Source organism: Chrysochloris asiatica, unplaced genomic scaffold (genome assembly GCF_000296735.1).
Source record: "Chrysochloris asiatica unplaced genomic scaffold, ChrAsi1.0 scaffold00220, whole genome shotgun sequence".
Classification (NCBI taxonomy): domain Eukaryota; kingdom Metazoa; phylum Chordata; class Mammalia; order Afrosoricida; family Chrysochloridae; genus Chrysochloris; species Chrysochloris asiatica.
In genome coordinates this window covers 3,265,135-3,284,437 of record NW_006408738.1, presented here as the reverse complement: position 1 = coordinate 3,284,437, position 19,303 = coordinate 3,265,135, and the positions used below count along the sequence as shown (strand labels likewise).

Genomic DNA, 19,303 nt, shown 5'->3' with positions numbered 1-19,303 from the left:
TTACGTTGAAGGGCAATTGCAGTTGGAATCTTTGATTTTCATTAGTAAGCACTTTGAGTCCTCGTCACTGCCACCTGCAAGCAAGGTGGCGTCATCTGCATATCACAGGCTGGTCAAGAGTCTTCCTCCAATCCTTATACCACATTCTTTTTCATGTTATCCAGCTTCTCAAATTATTTGCTAAGCATAGAGGGTGAATAAGTGTAGTGCAAGGATACAACCCCGATGTATACCTTTCTGATTTTAAAGCATTCCATATCCCCTTTTCTGTTCTAATGACTGCCTCTTGGTCTATGTACAGGTTCCTCACGGGCACAATGAAGTGGGTTGGCGTGCTCATTCTCCACAATGCTATCCATAGTTTACTATGAGCCACACAGTCAAATGCTTTTGCATAAGCAATGAGTACAAGTAAACATCTTTCTTGATATTCTTGCTTTCAGCCAAGATCCATGTGACATTTACAGTGACTATTCCTTATTCTAAGTCTGTTTTAGTTATCTAGAGCTTTATAACAGAAATACCACAAGTAGATGACTTTAACAACAAAACTTGTTTCTCTCACTTTTTGGGAGTCTTCTTGTTAATGTTCTCAGATTGGTTCCGAATCAAAGGGACCCTGTATAGGGCTTCCGAGGAATGGTTGGTGGGCTTGAACTGCCAACGTTGTGATTAGCAGTCCAGTGCTTATCCTACTGTGCCACCCCAGGAAGTCTGAAGTCAGCATGAGAGGTCCCATGTCCTTTCTGCATCTGTAGGTCGAACACTCCTTGGAGATCTCTTGGGTTCAGTGAGTCTTGGCTTCAGTCTTTCTCTGTATCTAGGAGCTTCACAGGGCAGGGACCCCAGGTACAAGGGACACACCCCACTCCCAGATCTTCTTTCTGGGTGGTTGTAGGTTCCTGTCTATGGTAGTAGGTAGAAGAATAGGGTGGGGTTACCACTCAAACAGTCTAGGAGAATGGGGCTGAGCAGCATTGAGGGAGCAGAGTTTTCTGTCTAGTGGATGTGGACGGCAGACTTGAAGCCCCATGGTGAGGGGCCTCTACTCAGAACCCAGAGGGCATGACCAATATCCAGGGTCCGGATGACAGGGCCGTTGTCTAGATGGCCTCAGAGAACTGAGGATTGGTTTCAAGCCTTCAGAGCTGATTTACATTGTTTTTCTGGATTTTCAACCATCCGGATGCCTGTTAACCCTACTTTCCTTCCAATTGCTCCTCTTCATAATAGAAATGTCTGCTTTGTAGCTGTTCCACCATAGGATGTGGAAGCCGGTAGCTAAGGCAGAATTTGGTACCAGGGGAGTGCGGTGTTGCTCTAACAGACACATCCAATGTGAGGGTGGTTTGGAAGGTGGTTGATGAGCAGAGGCTGGAAGAGTAGTAAGCTGCCTTATAGTAAAAGCCAGGAGGAAAGTAGCAGTGGAATGCTGGGTGTCGAGGGTTCAGAAGGAGGGGAGGAGAACTTGAACTCTGGGGGTGGCACAGAAGCCAACCTAGGGAGCAAAGAGAACTGGGCACCTTTATGCAGAAGGCTTCCTGCCAGAGCGGGGTGCCTCTGAGCACTTGTCAGTACAGCTGAAGAGCTTTGCTTGAGCAGAGCCAAGTCCCGGCTGTCTTCTAGAGACCAAGGCCAACACTGAAGAGACAATTCGCATAGAAACAGAGCTGTCTGAGTCTCAGAAAGTAAGGCCATGACCTCTGGGCTCTCAAAAGGTGCAACCATGACCTCTAAGGTTTCTAAGGGTGAGGCCACACTTTCCTAAGTTTCAAAGAGTTACATCTACTTTACCAACTCAATTGCAGAGTGTGGGGCCTCTGCCCAAAGCGGAGAAGCAAGGCTGCCATGCATAGACTCCTTCAATATTGCAGCCCAAGGCTTGAATTATTTCTTCAGTTCTTTTGGCTCGACAAAAACACAGCTGAGTGTGTCCTTTCTGTTTTGTTTCCTGGCTTCAGGTCTTTGTACAGTTCATTGTAATGCTCTGCTTTATCTTCTCGTACTGACCTTTGAAACTTTCTATTCAGCTTGTCATCATTTCTCCTAGTTGCTTTACCTTCTCCTTGGTCAAGAGCAAGTTTCACAGTCTCTCCTGACATCTCTTTTGTTCTTTCTGGTCTTTTTAATGACCTTTTGCTTTCTTCATATGTGATATTCTTGATGTCGTTCCATAATGTCTCTGGTCTTTGGTCATTAATGTCCAATGCAGCATATATGTTGTTGAGATGGTCTCTAAATTCAGGTAGGATATGCTCAAGGTCATATCTTGATTCTCGTGGACTTGTTTTAATTTTCTTCACATTCATCCTGAATTTACGTATAAACACCTGGTGGCCTGTTCCACAGTTGGTCTCTGGCCTGGTTTAAATTGATGATGTTGAGCTGGTCCATTGTGTCTTTCCACAAATGTACTCAGCTTGTATTCCATTCCTCCTCTCAGGGTGGACCCAGGTAAGAGATGGACTGGGATTTGGAAAATTGGAATGGGGAATCTGGTACCTAAAAGAAAGAAAGAAAAAAGGCCCTGAATGTTGAGAAAAATAGATGAACTTTGAAGGAAATAAAGGCAAAAGTGAGTCTGAGACAAGTAGGCAGATGGAAATGCCCGCCAGGGGCTTTCTCTTGCTCACAGACATTTCCATGACAAGATGCTATGACCCAGAGACCCTCTCAGAGAAGAATTCCCATTCTAAGGGCCTTCCCACAGAGGCTTTTTGCTTTTCTTTTTAGAAACATATTGGTTAGAAAAGTTTTGATGCTTGTTAATAATCAAAAAGAATTTATGGACCACTCATTATGACAGGTGAGTCCTGGGGCAGTGCTGTGGGTTAATGTGCTGGGCTGCAAAATCATCGTGTCAGGGGAGCCTGGGGCGACGCTGTGGGTTAATGCGCTGGACTGAAAAGTCATCATGTCAGGGGAGCCTGGGGCGACGCTGTGGGTTAATGCCCTGGACTGCAAGTCAGTTTGAACTACAGGTTTGCTGGTTCAAGCTCACCAGCTGCTCCTTAGAAACCGTATTCAGGGTCACTGTGGGTCAGAATTGACTTGATGGCATTCAACAACAGCAATGTCTTGTCATCGGAGCCCTGGTGTGGCGCTGTGGGTTAATGAGCTGTACTGCAAAGTCCCTTTGCACTGTAACGTCCGCAGTTCAAGCTCACCAGTCGTCCCTCAGAAACCCTATACAGGATCGCTGTGGGTCAGAACCAATTCGATGGCACTTCACACCAACAACATCTTGTCAGAACACTACTCTGTTTAGATAAATTGAGTGCAACATGTAGATATAATTGTTTTTTGTTGCTAAGTGCTTTGGAGTCATATCTGACTCATAGTGAAGCTGTATAGGGTTTCGGAGGAGTAGCTGGTGAGTTTGAACCACTGACCTTGGGGTTCAAAACGACCTTGTGGTCCAGTGCATTATCCTACAGCGCCACACCAGGATCCCAGTTATGATTAGAAGGCATTTGTAATCTGCATGATTTGAAGATATTACAGGGACGGGAACTCATCCCGGGCACTGAGAGTCCGACATCCCAACCAACTGGTCAAGATTGTCTGTGAGAACCAGCCCTTTGCCTCTGTTCCTTAGTCTTCTCATCAAACAGAAAAAAAAAAGAAAGAAAGAAAAAGAGATTGTTGAGCTGTGTAGTCTTCTAATTTTCATTAAAATTTGTTTTTATTATTCTAAGTTTATAATTTTACTTCCCTTCAATATTTCAAAGCAAAGTAAGCATGATCTTAATAATCAAATGGCACATTTAGGGGTGTGGTGTGTAAATATGTAAGATGCGATTAGAACAAAATTCTTTTTAATATAGGCAGTTTAGAATGTCCCATTGTCTAGAATACATGGATGGTCAGCATCATTATTTATTTTATGGGACTCAAGTGTAAGATATTTAAAATCGTTTGATAGAACAATTGATTCTGCTTCAGAATATGCCATTTATTGTTTATAAGGCTTTGTTGTTGTTGTTGTTGTTAAGTGCCGTCGAGTCGGTTCCGACCCATAGCGTTTAGCAGAGCTTTTTTAGGAGAGAAACTCAGATATAGTTTCTATGCTTGGAATTTGTGAAGACTATAATGCACTTGTTCGTTACAATTAAAGTACAAAGAACTCTAGAATTTATAATCGAAGATAAGCTTGTTTTGCCAGGTTGTCAACTCCAAAAGTCTTACCCACGATGTGCCTCGTCCACATTGTATCTAGAGGGGAGAAGTTGCGTGCTTGTTATCTAAAGTTTTCGACAGCTACTGTTCCATGAATTGAAGGCCTTTGCTGTGGGAATTCCCTTATAAGATTGTGTTTGCTGTTTAAACAGGTTGGTTCAGTTCACAAAATCTTTCGTAAGGATGAGTCAGCACTCTGTAAATATTTTGCCAGATTCATTTTTCATGTATTTAGAGATTTGCATGCTCGGTTTAGAGCAAAGATAAAGGAAGTCCAATAGTGCTTTCCTTATTTTGGGGAGGAGTAGACACTTTTCTGTATTGTATAAACTAGTTGTGCAGGCGAACACCTCTTCTAGAAAACATGCTTTCCTGATGTTCTGGCCGATACCTGGAGCTTCTATTCACTCTTTTAACTTAATGTCAGAACATAATTGTGCAAATGATGACAAATATTTTCTCAAGGCAGGTTTTAATAAAAAGGAGAAGAAACCAATGTGGTTGTATGTGTGGACTGACTTCTCTCAAGTCATGGCTAGCAGAGTGACATCACGCATGTACTTCCGTGTTGTAGGGGCTGATAACTGGCCAATTCTGACAGTTGTGCCAGGAACCCTCTTTTGAAGACTCATACGAAGTGATTTTTACCAGAGTTCTGTCATTCACGTTGTTGTTTTTTTATGACGTGTTCAGGGTTTATTTCCCCTCCCACAGCTTGAGTGACTCCCTAGCACATAACTACCACTGCCACACACCTTGATCTAATTTAAGACTCCTTTCTGCTCATTAAGAAATCCGTCTGAAATAGACATTTTCTTCGGCGCTTTTCAGTCTTATATGGCCACAGATGTGTGTTGGATTTCTTGTTAAACTTTCTTTGTTTTCAGGATAAATGAGAAACACTGGCCTTTCTCTTTGTTTTGAGAACATCTCCAGCTTGAGACCACCTCACTCAGGCACAGCTCAGTGGCTCCCCTTCTTCACTTTACCCTCTGTACCTCAAAACCCAGAACATCAAAGAGTTGGGTCACCCTGGGCCTGTCAGTACTTGGCCGTTAGGGGTCAAATGGGCCTCTCCTTTGGCATTCTCCCTTCTGTTCCCTTCTTAGCCTCTTGACTTCCCTTGTTCCTCTGCTTTTATGTTGAAGTTTTAAAATCTTTATTTCTCATGAACTTTATATCTGGGATGCCAGACAGACCATGCTAAGCCAGCAATAGAGTTAAATCATGTGTTTATTTTTGCCTTATGATATTGTTGTCAGTGGGTTCTGATTCACATCAACCCTGTTTAGGGTTCCAGAGGCTATAAATTTTTGTAGGAAAAAAAAACCATTTTTCTTCTACGAAGCAGTTGTGGACTCCAACTGCCTTAGTGTTGGCGAGTATATTATCAGTATTAGGAATCTATGTGCGTGATCATCTAATTTCCAGTTTTCTCCCCCTAATCTGATTACATTGTGAGGAAGCATTGCCACGGTGGACTGGCATCTACAGGCGGTGCAGACAATTCCAGGATTGAACCAAGAGTGCAGTTGCCCCAAGTCTACTTCTCATGAGACTCAAGAGCTAGAATCTAGTAAGAAAACTGAGCACTGCTTGGCATATTGCTTTCAGATCTCTGTGCGGAAGGTCAGGGTGCTCCCTGCCATCTTCTTCTTGTAGTCCTTGTCAAATTCTTCATTCTGGGCAACAGTAAAATGGTTCTTCCAGTCTCCAGGCATCCCTGAAACAAGGCAGAAACGTAGTGATTGCCAAAGGGTTCAGAAGGAAAAAGCATGCGCTATCAGAGCCCTCACAGGAAACGAAAACCAGGAAGCTTGTATTTAAAAAAATCACACAGGGCTGTTGCTGTTGAGAATAAAATATAGAGCATGAAACCTTACTGGAAAATCTAGGGTGACCACAGAGACCCATTGAGTATCATAGGGTCTAAGTCTCACCTACCTTTCCTCATGAAAGGGGAGATGGAGTGATCCATGAGGTTGGCAGGCAAGCTGGTATAGTTGGCCATTGGATTTTGTTTCATGATATTGAAGGAAGTGTGATAGAAAATCTTATTCAGCATGTCTTCTGGTATTTGTTTTCCCAGGAACTTCAGTATTTTCTGAATTTCCCTCTTTGAGTCCTGTGCGTGGAGCAGTTAAACAAGAGAAATAATTAGATCTTCCATTATGGATGACATTCTACCTTTTAGACAGCAGTGTTTGGGGAGGGTTAAGTGAAGGGAGTTTTCAAGGGACAGCTGTGTGTCAAATGCTGCTCAGCTCCTGCAAAGACACAGAAAGGAGGCAATCTCTGCCCGTTCTGTGTCTGACAGTGCCGTTGCTATGGAGGGTTTCTGAGGAGCGGCTGGTGAGCTTGAACCGCTGACCTTTCCACAATTCAGCACATAAACCACAGCACCACTCCAAGACTAAGCACTAGATTTCCTGGCCAAGAAAGGGCATACTGCCCTCATGTGGAAGTGCCACCAGATCTGAGGGAAAAAGACAGTATATCAGACTAGACGACACTGGGACGATTCTATGAGGGAGGGAAACGTAGGTGGTGAAGGACAGCATTGCTTTTTCTGGTATTTGAGCAAGTGTTGTTCTTAAGTGCTGTTGAATCGACTCCAACTCATAGCGACTCAGGGTTTCCGAGGAGCAGCTGATGGGTTTGAACTGCTGACCTTGTGGTTCACAGTCCAGAGCTGATCCTACAGCGTCACACCAGGAGCCCAGAAATGGTAGCAAAAGGACTTAGGAGTTAAGCAAAGGCTAAGTCAGAGGAATGAATAGAGGTCACTTCATACTGACCCAGACATTTCAGCCCTAGTTTCTTGGTTCTTTCTGAACTGCTCACACTGGTCACATGATTAAAGAGAGGGTGAGAGAGAAAATAGTATGGTTTCTGTTTAGATTGTGAGGCTGTCTTAGCCATGGAGGTAAATTTTTTAATATCAGAACATGTACCCACTACAACACGACAGTTCCTGTGTGTGATGTCACTCCGCTGGCAAGGCCTGGAGAGAAGTCAGTCCACTGTCTCTGTACATTGGACTAACCCTGTTAGTGGTTATGTGGGTTGGACTTCTGTTTACACTGTGGGTTTGGAGTGTGGGAGGGGGAGAATTCACCTAGGCAACTGTGACGTGTTAGCTGATACATTCTTACAGTAAGTTTATGTGATACGTATTATAATCCTTCTGCAGGTGAAGAAATTTGGCTCTTAAATGCCAGGATCCAATAGGTCAATTAGATCATAAAACATGTTTTTGACAATGAAGACATTGTAGGAGAAATAGTTTTCTGGCAATTGTACTGTGAAGCAAAAAAAAAAAAAGAAAAGAAAATGAGAAGATAGAAAATACGAATAATGGAATCAAACTGATTTTGGGAAGTCAGTCGCACAGAGAGAGGAGTCCCACAAAGGGCTGTTGTTCATAAAAGCCCAGCATGGCCACGCTCGGACTGGGCTTTGCTGCATCAGAGGACACGGGATGCTTTGATGGGGACCAAGGAGAGCCTCACCTCCTTCATGTCCTCGTAGAAGAGGTAGAGAATGCGGTGCTTGTCTTTTGCATCCCACCATCCCTTCACATGGTCGTACCAGGAGCCCCACGGCACTGAGGGAAAGGGCGAGAGGAACAATCGGTGTCAGTTTGATACTTGTGAAAAACAAACCTGAATGTCGAAGGGTAATGGGCATTTGATGAATATAACCAGAAGACAAAGTTCTAGAACACAGGGCCATTTGCTATTTATGGTAAATGATAAAGAGTTCATGTAGATTCCTTGGTTTATATTTTCACCCTTAAACTTAACTTCTGCATCTTGTGGTTAAGAAGTCATAGTCTTTGTTTTCTTCGTATCCCCACAAGGTACAATGCATATTGTAGTAAATATTGTCTCCTAACTGGATGGGTGTCAGGTAATCAGGTGCCTTTACTCTCCGTGTCCAGAAATGGGAGGAGGAGAGATGCATTGGGTGTCTTTTGTTGACCCTGCTAAATCCACTCTCCACCTAGCTCCACCCTGCGCTGTGCCCATTAAGATTGATCTGTATGGGCTGAGTACGCGAAGTCCCTTGCCATAAAGCTTATGATTCGGCTTTGCCCATAAGAGACATTGGAAGAAGTTTGGAGGAAAGCAAGGACACTGACCCTCTATTGATTACTGTCCCCATCCCTCGCTGTTGCCTCACTATAGCCAACTGCTTCCTGCTACTGAAGACTCAGCTCCAAGGAAGGGGCTCCCTCCTGTCTCCAGGCCATCGTGTCCCAGTATGGCAACATTGCACTGCCCCGGGGGTTTCCTTAAACTTTGCCAGAGCTTTGGAAATAGCATGTTTCTTAAACGCTTCAGATGATCCAGGTTAAGTGTACCATCTGTTTCCTCCCAAGATGTTGACTGATTGAAAGGATCTTTTAATGAAAAACCTTCCTATCTGATGTCCGCAGCTGAAGGAGAAAGGAAATGTGAGCCCTCAGTTCCCTGTCATTTACCTTTTCCAGCTTTGAATGTCTCAATATACTCCTCCCATGTCCCAGGGTCAGGCACCATCCTAAACATTTTGGAGAAATGATAGTAGGACACCAGACAGTCCTTGGCATTTCTAGCCACGTAGATAATCTGTAATCAGTCAGAACAAACAAACGAACAAACAGGAGAAGAAAAGTAGAATTGGTTAATGCAGAGAACCAAACTGCTGGAAAGGTTTTTAGTAGAATCTTGGACTAATCCATCTGAAAAATTGGATGTGAATTTTCTATGATCAAGGTGATCCTATGTCCCAGTGTATCTCAGGAAAGTTCCAACATATATTTGTGGTTTCAGCATAATTAGTAAGAACTCTCCTTTTTTTCTCTTTGAAGTATCCTAGTTTGTATGCTAACTATAATATTCACCCTAGCTATACTATCCTTGGGAACGTGATGGTTCCTATGGTAAGCACTGGACTGTGAACCACAAGGTCCTCAGTTCGAGCCTGCCATCTGCTCTGTGGGAGAAAGATGAAGATTTCTGCTCTTGCGAAGATTTAAAGCCTCAGAAACCCAACGTAGAGTCGCTAAGTGTTGGAACCTCCTTGACGGCCCTTAATAACAACAATGATAATCTTGGAGGCTAAACTGGTTGTCCATGGTATTTTTCAGTATGTGAAATAAAGGTACACCTTCCATTGCCTTCATTTAGCAAGAAATCTAGCTAGATGATAGGATGGGAAGAGCTAACACAGTTAGCTGTCCAGCCTCGGATCAACGGGATGAATTGCTGCTTACACAAGAATTTTTCGCTCCTCTTCATTCATATATTGATGAGCTAGGAGGACCTCTGTAGCCAGCCTTTGGAGCTGTTTGTCATGAACATCTTGTAGCAAAAGCAATGATTTCTGAAAGGAGCTGCCCTCTTGATTTTTGTCTTCTTGCTCCCCTTTCTCCCTCTCATTGTGCTGGCCCAAACTCCTACCTCTGCTGCTGTGCCTTCTCAGCAGGGTTCACGAAGAGAGGCACTCTCATGGTTTTCTCAGGTACTTTATGTTCTGCATTTTATTTATTTAACAGACATCTGGGCTTAGCACAACCAATCCTGGTTTCCTTTCAGCACATTATGACATACTCTTGCATTCTTGGCTGTATTCCCCCCTTTATTTGCCTAAATGAAAATAGTCCTTGTATGACACACTCTCTCTGTCCCTTTTCTTGCCATAAAGGGTGGGTCAGAACCATTTGTCTTTCTATCCTTCACTCATGAAAGCACTTAGGAACCCAAAAAGTATGATACAGCTGCAAGGCACTATGATTATATGTGCATATTATTTATGTTATTGTTGATTCTTGCCTTTTTATTTTGTAAATCAAGGCCTGAGTAATTGGAAACAGGGGAGCCTTGGGCTAGATTATAAATGTATTCAAAAGTAACCGTGGTTTAGACTTAGAACATTTTGACTTGACCTACTGTTAAACATTCAGTTTTTCTGAGAGTATAAACAATGAAAAAACCTTTAATATATTTCACAAATGAAAAGTTTGGCCTATTCTCTCTAAGGTTACCTTTACTCAGAGAACACCAGCATTCTAAGAGAATCAAGACGATGCTGCCATTGGGATTCTTACATCATTTAGAAGGCTTGATTTGACAAGAATTGGGTGTTTATATGGTGTTTTAGTAAGTGTACCTGTAATGTCTTCTGACACTTAGACTACAAAACGTGGAAACTTTGATTCTTGAGCAGCACAAGTCACATGGTAAAATTCATAATGAATGAGATTATCCATCTGTGGGGATAAACTAAGAAATCTTCACACTGAAGCTGAATTCAAGCTGACCGAGGTCTAACCTCAGGAAGACAACTCAGGAATGTGATAGCATTTTGATACGTAGAGCCCTATTCAACCATATTTCACATCATTTGGAGATGAAGAGGCAATGAGACACACAACCCCAGCAAAAAGACAGATTCCAAGTAATCTTGTGCATCTCAGCATTGCCTTGACAAGAGGGTGTCTTGGCCTTTGTAGTTTCCTCAGTAAGGATTCAGTCTAGCAGGTGAGACAGTCTGCAGTTACATCTTAACATCAACTCAGTTTCTCTAGAATCTTCAGGTAACTGGGCTTCCAAAGCAGCTTGCCTACAGGGACATGAGCTGGGCCAGCTGTCACACAATTAGATTCTGCTGGGCAGCTAACAATACATTCGTATTGCAGAGTTATAAGTTAATATGCTGATTTATCATCCATATGAGTGATTTTAAGACTCACTGCTGATTTCAAAGCAGATGTTAAAAAACCTTTAATATATTCAATGTACACTGCATTTATAGAATGAATTGGGGGTTTGGAAATGTCAAAATGTAAAAAAATTTTTAGAATGTACGAGACAGAGGTATAACAGCATCTGTAAATGAACTTCATGACATACTCTTTCTAAGAGCAGACCAACTTTTCATAGCCTGGCAATATCTGATTTCTGCTTCTGAAAGGTAAATGACCAGGTTCCTAAGCTGTAGTGAAGAAACCATAGTGGACAAGTCCTTATCTGGGCAGCCAGGTGCAGGCGTCCAGGTAGCTGGTTGTGAGGAGTGTAATGGATACATGGCCACCATGTTTGTTCTCTGAATGCACCGCCATGCTCCTTGTCAGATTTCTTCAGCGCTGCTCAGCTAATGAGTGAATACAGTAGGGTGTGCAGGACTGTTGTTGTTGTTGTTGTTAAGTGCCTTCGAGTCGGTTCCGACTCATAGCGACCCTGGACAAGGTTTCCGAGGCTGTAAATCTTTATGGGAGTAGAACACCTCAGCTTTGGGCTGTAGTTTGAGTCTCTGCTCATAAGTTTTTGGTCCCACCCACCTTGTCTTCCTTGTTCACTGGGGCAGACCTGCATCAGGGTCATAGGACATTCTATACCTATTTTATTTCCCTCTACTTTTCTGGTGTGGCACTGTTGGTTACTGTGCTGGACTGCAAAGCCTGCTTGAACCGGGAGGCCTGCGGTTCAAGCTCACCAGCTGTTACTCGGCAACCCTATACAGGACTGTATGGGTCAGAATTAACTTGACAACTGGGACTAAACAAGGACAACTTTTCCCCTGACAGACTTTTACCTAAGTAAATCTCTTTCATATCTAATATTGCATTGGATTCGGCTTTTCAAAGACCCAAACTGAGTTACCCTATTTTCTCAGGAGATAACTACTTTGTTTCATTGTTTACATTCTTTAAATATCAATTTAAAAAAACAGCCAATCAGAATGCATTTTTCTGGAAATTTCATGGCTTGTATCTAGAAACAATGTTTTGAAGTAAATGTGGATCTAGAATGGAGTGTTTGCAAATATAGGGCAATGCCACCATCAGACCCACATCTCCAGTGGTTATTTGTGTTTCAGATTTTTTCTTATTGTCACTTAGAAACATTCTTTTGCCATATTGATCAAAATTGGGTTGGAAGTATTGGCTCTTCTTACCTTTGCATTTTCCTTCCAGATGGAAGGTGGTACCAGCTGAACAGGCAGGTGAGTCTTCAGAGTTCTAGGAGACGGCATTTTGTTAGCCTGATCCAGACCTGGGAAACAAGCTCACATCATCCAGTTGCATATTTTTATCTGTGACATAGATTCAATATAATTGTCTGGCTAAACATCTGGTATCAGATTGTCCCCCACCTCCCCCAAATAAGGCTCTGTGACTAAAATGCTAGTTTGAGGTATCTGTGTTTTCCTTTTTTTTGACAAGTTTACTATCCGTCTGGTAAAATAAAGACATTGCAAAACTATGGAGCTAACATACCTTTCCTTATTGGCTGGGGATTAGTGTGTACTTGTATCTGTAGGTAGAGAATGACACTTTGGGAATTTTGAATTTTGTGAGAAGTATGCTTCCAATAAGCCCATGGATATTCTATTCCTGCAATGAAGAAGTGAGAAAGGAAGCTGGAGAAGAGATGTCGTCTCTCTCTAAGGAAGGAAGGATGTTCTAGATCTATTTCTACAGCGCCAGCATCTCTGTGTAAAGAGCTTTAACTGACCTTTCAAGGTCAAGGACCACAACAGTTACCACTCATATACCAGCATCTTTAGAAGGAAGGACAGAATCTCATTGTGGCCAGGTCATTTCCTAAAGTTAGTGGGTGTGAGAGTCAGGATAAATGATCAGTCTTGTGGGTGTGAAGCACAGTAGAGGAGAAACTTAAGAGATGCTTTGAAAATGAGTCGAGGGGCAAGGAAGACTTAGATAAAACACAGACAACATCACTACTGTATGTAGAAAGTCTAACACTAATTGCTAAAATGCTGATTATAAGATGGGTTTTGTTCATACACAACACCACCTTTAGGGAAGAAGCACACAGTAAAACCTAAACTTCAGTTGTAGAGAAGTACAGTTTTTGAGAGGACATCAGGTATACAGAGAAGGGGAACTACACGTTGGAGATGTCACGGTGAAGAGAAAGGAAGAAGTAAGACAGATGCAGTCATAGATACCATAGAAATGAAAGTATACTACAATCCCAACACCACCGCCTTCCCCAACCATAAAGACCACCCACAAACAAAACTGTGCACCAGAGTGCAGAGCTGACATCATAAAATAGGGTCAGTTTGGAACGCTGTTCATAAAATGAATGCACATGGAAAAAATTGATCTCATGATGTAAACTAAAGTATTATTTAAATAATTAGATTAGGCAAAGCAAAGCAATTAAGTTGATGGATATTGTCCCTGTGCCAGAAAAAAACCACAAAGCTGAAGAAAATTTTACACACTAAATGGAATTGTTGTTGTTGTTAAGTGTGGTAGAGTCAGGTTGCATCCTAGAGTGACCCTGTATAGGGTCTTCAAGGAGCGATTGAATTAAGTATTAGTTTATCACATCAAATCAAATATAATTGAGTATATAAAATAAAACAAATCATAAAAAGAAAAATTAAAAGCAGAAATAGACCAAATATATGAGAGAGATGAAAACAAGATTTGAATGAATTGCAGAAAGGTAAAGAAGAGGCGTGGTCCTGGTGTGGTGTTATAGGGTAAAGCGCTGGACCACAAAGTCAGTTTGAACTGCGTGGTCAGCGACTGAAACCCACCAGGTACATTTTGGAAACCTTATACAGAGTTGCTATGAGTCAGAAGCGACTTGATGGCACCTCACAACAACAAACATAGAAGAACGCTGAAGTATAAACATAACACATGAATGTTGAAGTATAAGATGTACAAATGAATATAGATTTAATAAAAAATTTAGCATAGGACATTGAACAAACACAAGAGAATAACACAGAGAATTACAATGAGGTAAACAGAGGTAAAGAGTCGGAGGGAAAGTGGTTAATAGTTAAGGAAGGTATAGTCCCAGAGAAGCGGTGCACACCAATGGCATAGAACTAACATTTAACCCTAGAATTTGAAACAAAAAGCCCTCTGGAAAGAAAAGAGCACTGGAATTTACATTTAGCCATGGGGTAACGTGGAAAGACCACTGGAATGATCAACTCTGTAACTTAGCATAGAAAAATGATGACATTTTAAGGATAAAGGGAAAAAAAAACATCTCAGTGGCTCCAGGCCAAAAATCTGAAATACTCATAAAATCAAGAGGATTATACTGGCATTATGCTTCACAGGTAATAGAAAGAGGAGAATTGTTATTTAGAAACTTAAGGAAAGAAAGTATTAACTAGGACCTATCCAGGCAAGCTGTTCTTCAAGTAACAAGAATATCGAAAAAAGTTTTAGATGTGCAAGAACTCACACAATGCAGAGCACATGTGTCCTTTATGATGAATTTCTTTCAACCAAGAGATGACTGGGAAAATGTATCAAATAGATGGATGCTGAGAATTTCACATATTTAATGTTGTTGTTAAGTGTCGGCGAACTGGTTCTGACTGAAAGCAACCCCGTATAGGGTTTCCAAGAAGCAGCTGGTAGGTTTGAACCGCCAACAATTCAGTTAACAGCCCAGTGCTTATTCTGTAATGCCACACTAGCACACATATTTAATAACAGAACAAAATTAAGCAAGTTGAGTTAGTGTGTTGTTGTTGTTGTTACATGTTGTTGAGTCAGTTCCAACTCACAGTGCCCTGTACAGGGTTTTCTAGGATTGGGTGGTGGGTTAACAGTCCAGTGCTTACCCTATAGCACCACACTGTGACTTCGAGGTAGTGAGTACATGAAACATTTAAATCATGTGAGTTCTGACAAGCAGAAAGGATGCAACCTCAAAACTGAAGATCACAGAAAGAAAGGAGAAACCCTAAGGAGATCCTTGACTGCTTTGTAAGTGACGTAGGGAGGCAAAAGATTCCTTTAAAACCTTGAAGATAAGCTACAGGGGTAGTCAAAAAGTTTTGCCACAAGATGATACGTTGTTGTTGTTAGGTGCTGCTGAGGCAGTAACAACTCGTGAACGTACACACACCAGAATGCGGCCCTGCCTGGCCTGGGTCAATGTCACCGTCATGGCTACGCTGGAGCCCCCTGTTGCTACCACTGTGCTGATTCATCTCATTGAGGCTCTTCCATCACTGACCAAGCATGATGTTCATCTTCAGGGATGTTCCTCCTGATAGTATGTCTGAAGTAGGAGAGAGGAAATCTGGCCATCCTGACTTCTAAGGAGCATTCGGGCTGTACTTCTTCCAACACAGATTGGTTTGGTCTTCGGGCAGTCCCTGGTGCTTTTAATATTCTCCTCCAACACCATAACTCCACTGCATCAATGATTGCATATCTGTCTTATTCACTGTCCAACTTTTATAAGCATATGAGGTTATTGAAAATACCTTGGCTTGGGTCAGCTGCACCTCAGTCCTCAAGCTGACACCTTTGCTGATGAACACTTTAAGGAGGTCTTGTGTGGCAGAAATGCCCAATACATTGGTTGATTTCCTGACTGCTACTTCCATGGGTGTTGATGGTTGATCTGAGCAAAATGAAGTCTTTGACAACTTCAATCTTTTCTCCATTTATCTTGGTGTTATTTCTTGGTTCAGTGGTGAGGAATTTTGTTTTCTTTACACTCAGGTGTAACCCATACTGAAGGCTGTGCTCTTTAATCTTTATCAGTAAGTATTGTAAGTCCTCTTCACTTTCAGCAAGCAAGGTTGTATCATCTTCGTATCACAGGTTGTTAATGAGTCTTTCTCCAATCCTGATGCCACATTCTTCTTCATCTAATTCAGCTTCTCGGATTATTTGCTTAGCATACAGATTGAATAAGGATGGTAAAAGAATACAACGATGGCACACACCTTTCCTGATTTTAAACCATTTAGTGTCTCCGTGTTCTGTTTGAATGAGTGCCTCTTGGTCTATGTGTAGGTTTCTCATGAGCACAATTCAGTGTTCCATAATACTCGTTCTTAGCAATGTTTTCCATAGCTGGTCATGATCCCCACAGTCCAAAGCCTTTGTGTAGTCAGTAAAGCACAGGTGTGGTGCCATAGGATAAGAACTCAATTTCAGTGTCAGTTTGAACTGCAAGGTCGGTGGTTCAGACTCACCAGATGCTCCTCAGAAACCCTATACAGATTGCTGTGACACAATGGCACTTAACAACAACAACAACAACAAAACATCTTTCTGGTATTCTCTGCTTTCAACTAAAATCCATCTGATACTAACAGTGATAGCCCTTGTTCCATGTCCTCTCCTGAATCTGGCTTGAACCTCTTGCAGTTCACTGGTAATGTACTGTTGCAGCCATTATTGAATAATCTTTATTTGTGTGGGATAGTAATGAGATTGTCTGATGATTTCTACATTCTGTTGGGTCACCTCTCTTTGGAATGGGCACAGATAGGAATCTCTTCCAGTCAGTTGGCCGAGTCGCTGTCTTCCAAATTTCTTGGCAGAGATGAGTGTGCCCTTTTTGTTTGTTTGTTTTCTATCACTTCCTGGCACCTTGTTTTTTGTCAATGCCTTCAGTGCACTCTGGATTTCTTACTTCAGTACCGCTGGATCTTGATCATATGCTACCTCTTGAACAGGTTGAACATCGTACAGTGATTCTGTGTATTTCTTCCATCTTCTTTTGCTGCTTTCTGTATCATTCAACATTTAGCCTTTAGAATTCTTCAATATTGTGAGCCAGGTCTTGAATTTTTCTCTAGTTCTTTCAGTTTGAGAAATGCTGGGCGTGCTCTTCCCTTTGGCTTTTCCAACTGTAGAAAAATTCCTCCGTGCAAGTTTCCTGTCCTTTTCTGGTGCGGTTTTCAATTTTCTGAAACCCCCCTAATAAACTCCCACCACCGTCACGTGCTTTCCAAGGGAATCTGTCAAGATGACCGATTTGGGATTCCCGTAGTCAATGCAACCTTCTGAGCTCACCTCTCTGTCTGAAATTTGACTTGCTCAGTAGATCTTGTGAAAATAACAGTTTTAATTGGATTTGTCTTTTTGTGAAGGCATCCTCATGGGACTAAAACACTTGTGTCACTGACAGAACTGGTCTGCAGCCATTCATCGATCACAGAGTTATATTGAATTGTGTTGTATTTTGAAAACAATCCATGCATGCATGAACTGGAAGGCTATTAGTGATACTCTGTGAGTTACCCTAGCAAGAAAAATTTGGTGGGGGTGGGTCTGTGCTATGGAGTCGGTTTTGACTCCTCGTGACCCTGTATAGGATTTCTGAGGCTGTTAATCTTTATGGGAGCAGATATCCTCATCTTTCTCCTGTGGAAGGACTGGCAGTTTTGAACTGCTGACCTTGAGGTTAATAGCCCGATTTGTAACCACTATGCTACCAGAGCTCCTTAATAAAAACTTACGTAACAACAACAACAGAATTGTGGCCTCTACAAAAGGCAACCATTATTTAAGAAAATAAACATACAAACTTTCTTAAACACCAAATGAAAGAAGGAAAGAAGGCATAAATGAATAAATAGAAAAGCAGATACCGGCAAAAAGGAGCTCTGATAGCGTAGTAGTTATGAATCGGGCTGCTAACCGCAAGGTCGGCAGTTCGAAACTACCAGTTCTTCTGTGGGAGAAAGATGAGACTTTCTGCTCCCATAAAGATTTGCAGCCTTGGAAATCCTGTACAGGGTTGCTATGAGTTGGAACCGACTCCACGGTACTTAACAATAACAACATAAACAGTAATTGAATCCTGGTGTGGTGCTGCGGGTTAATGCGCTGGACTGCAAGGTTGGTTTGAACTGCAAAGTTGGCAGTTCAAGCTCACCAGCTGCTCCTTGGAAACCCTACATGTGTCGCTGTGACTTAGAACTGACTCAACAGTGCTTAACAACAACAACATACACAGTAATATCCAAACACATGCTTATATGGCCTAATTGGGCCTAAACACAGTAGCATCAATCAGTGTGAGCGGGCTAGTTAATCACTAGGATTTTCAGAGTAGCTCATAATGTACCACTCAGCTAAATGCATCAGGAGAAATAGAAGGATGCTGTGTATTTGCTTCCCTAGGCCTGACATAGGAGCATGCTTGATAGCTGAAATGAATTAACCGATAAGAAAGAATTTTCTCATAGTTCTGGATGCCAGAGTCTGAAATCCAGGTGTTGGCTGAATCCTGAGCCTTTGTAAGGTTCGAGGGAGCATCCTTCTTTCGCTCTTCCAGCTTCTGACGGATCCTACTATTTTATTTTTTGCCTTTGGCAACATAATTGCAATCTCTCTCTCTGATTTCATATGGCCTTCTTCCCTCTATCTCTCTATAATTAACCTCCTTCTTTGTCTCATGAAGATCCCAGTCATAGACTTTAGAGCCCACCTACACATTGTACTACTAACAGCAAATCCACCAGCCACCCCAGGGAGAAAGATGAGGCCTTGGACACCCTATGCAGGGTCACTGTGAGCTGGAACCAACTCAATATCACACAACCCACACCACCAGCAATCCAGAATCATCACCTCAAAATCCTCAACTCATCACATCTGCAAATACCCTCTTTTCAAATAAAAACACATCCTGAGGTTCCAGGTGGACAGTTTTGGAGGGACAGGATTCTACCCAGTCTAGATAGAGATTTCATAGAGAAATGAGATCTCTAAGAAAAAGGAACTGTGATGTGATCTTGTAAACTAGTATTCCATCCAAGGCATCATATAAGGCAAAGATGAGAGCTGACAAAAGCAAAGGTCACGTTAAAGCAATAAAAAGGAAATGATCATGAATGGCTATGTACCAAATCACATTGTAACTACTTACAAGAAACTATAATAGATTCAAGTAAAAATATCAACATTAATAATGGGATACTTTAGTCCTACACACAACACTAACAATAAAAAAAGTCTTACTTGTATTCACCGCTGCCCCCTAAAAGGACACTTTAACAGAACACTTCAGTACAAATCGGATCAAATCCACACACACAAAAATGACATAAAATTTTTGAATAAATGATATGGTAGATATTTTGAATAACAGAAAATTGTTGTTAAATGCTGTTGAGTCGTGTCCGACTGAAAGCAATCCTGTATAGGGCTTCTGTGCCTTTGAGCTGTGGTGTTGGAGGAGAATACTGAAAGTGCCATGGACTGCCAAAAGAACCAATAGATCTGTTTTGGAAGAAGTGCAACCAGAGTGCTCCTTGGAGGCCAGGAAGGCTAAACTTCGTCTCTCCTACTTTGGACATATTGTCTGGAGCAAACAGT

General features: G+C 42.0%; 1 protein-coding gene across 1 annotated transcript in view; it reads right to left on the bottom strand.

Moving 5' to 3' along the window:
- Nucleotides 1-5,789: 5,789 nt before the first annotated feature.
- LOC102832438 (sulfotransferase 1C1-like) overlaps nucleotides 5,790-19,303 on the bottom strand; it is a 42,835-nt gene continuing 29,321 nt past the window's right edge. The window contains exons 3-7 of the mRNA XM_006873043.1: nucleotides 12,124-12,221; nucleotides 8,666-8,792; nucleotides 7,692-7,786; nucleotides 6,124-6,304; nucleotides 5,790-5,902 (exon numbers count right to left, since the gene is read on the bottom strand). Of these exons, the coding sequence (XP_006873105.1) occupies nucleotides 5,790-5,902; nucleotides 6,124-6,304; nucleotides 7,692-7,786; nucleotides 8,666-8,792; nucleotides 12,124-12,221 (614 nt within the window). The remainder of the gene's footprint in view (nucleotides 5,903-6,123; nucleotides 6,305-7,691; nucleotides 7,787-8,665; nucleotides 8,793-12,123; nucleotides 12,222-19,303) is intronic.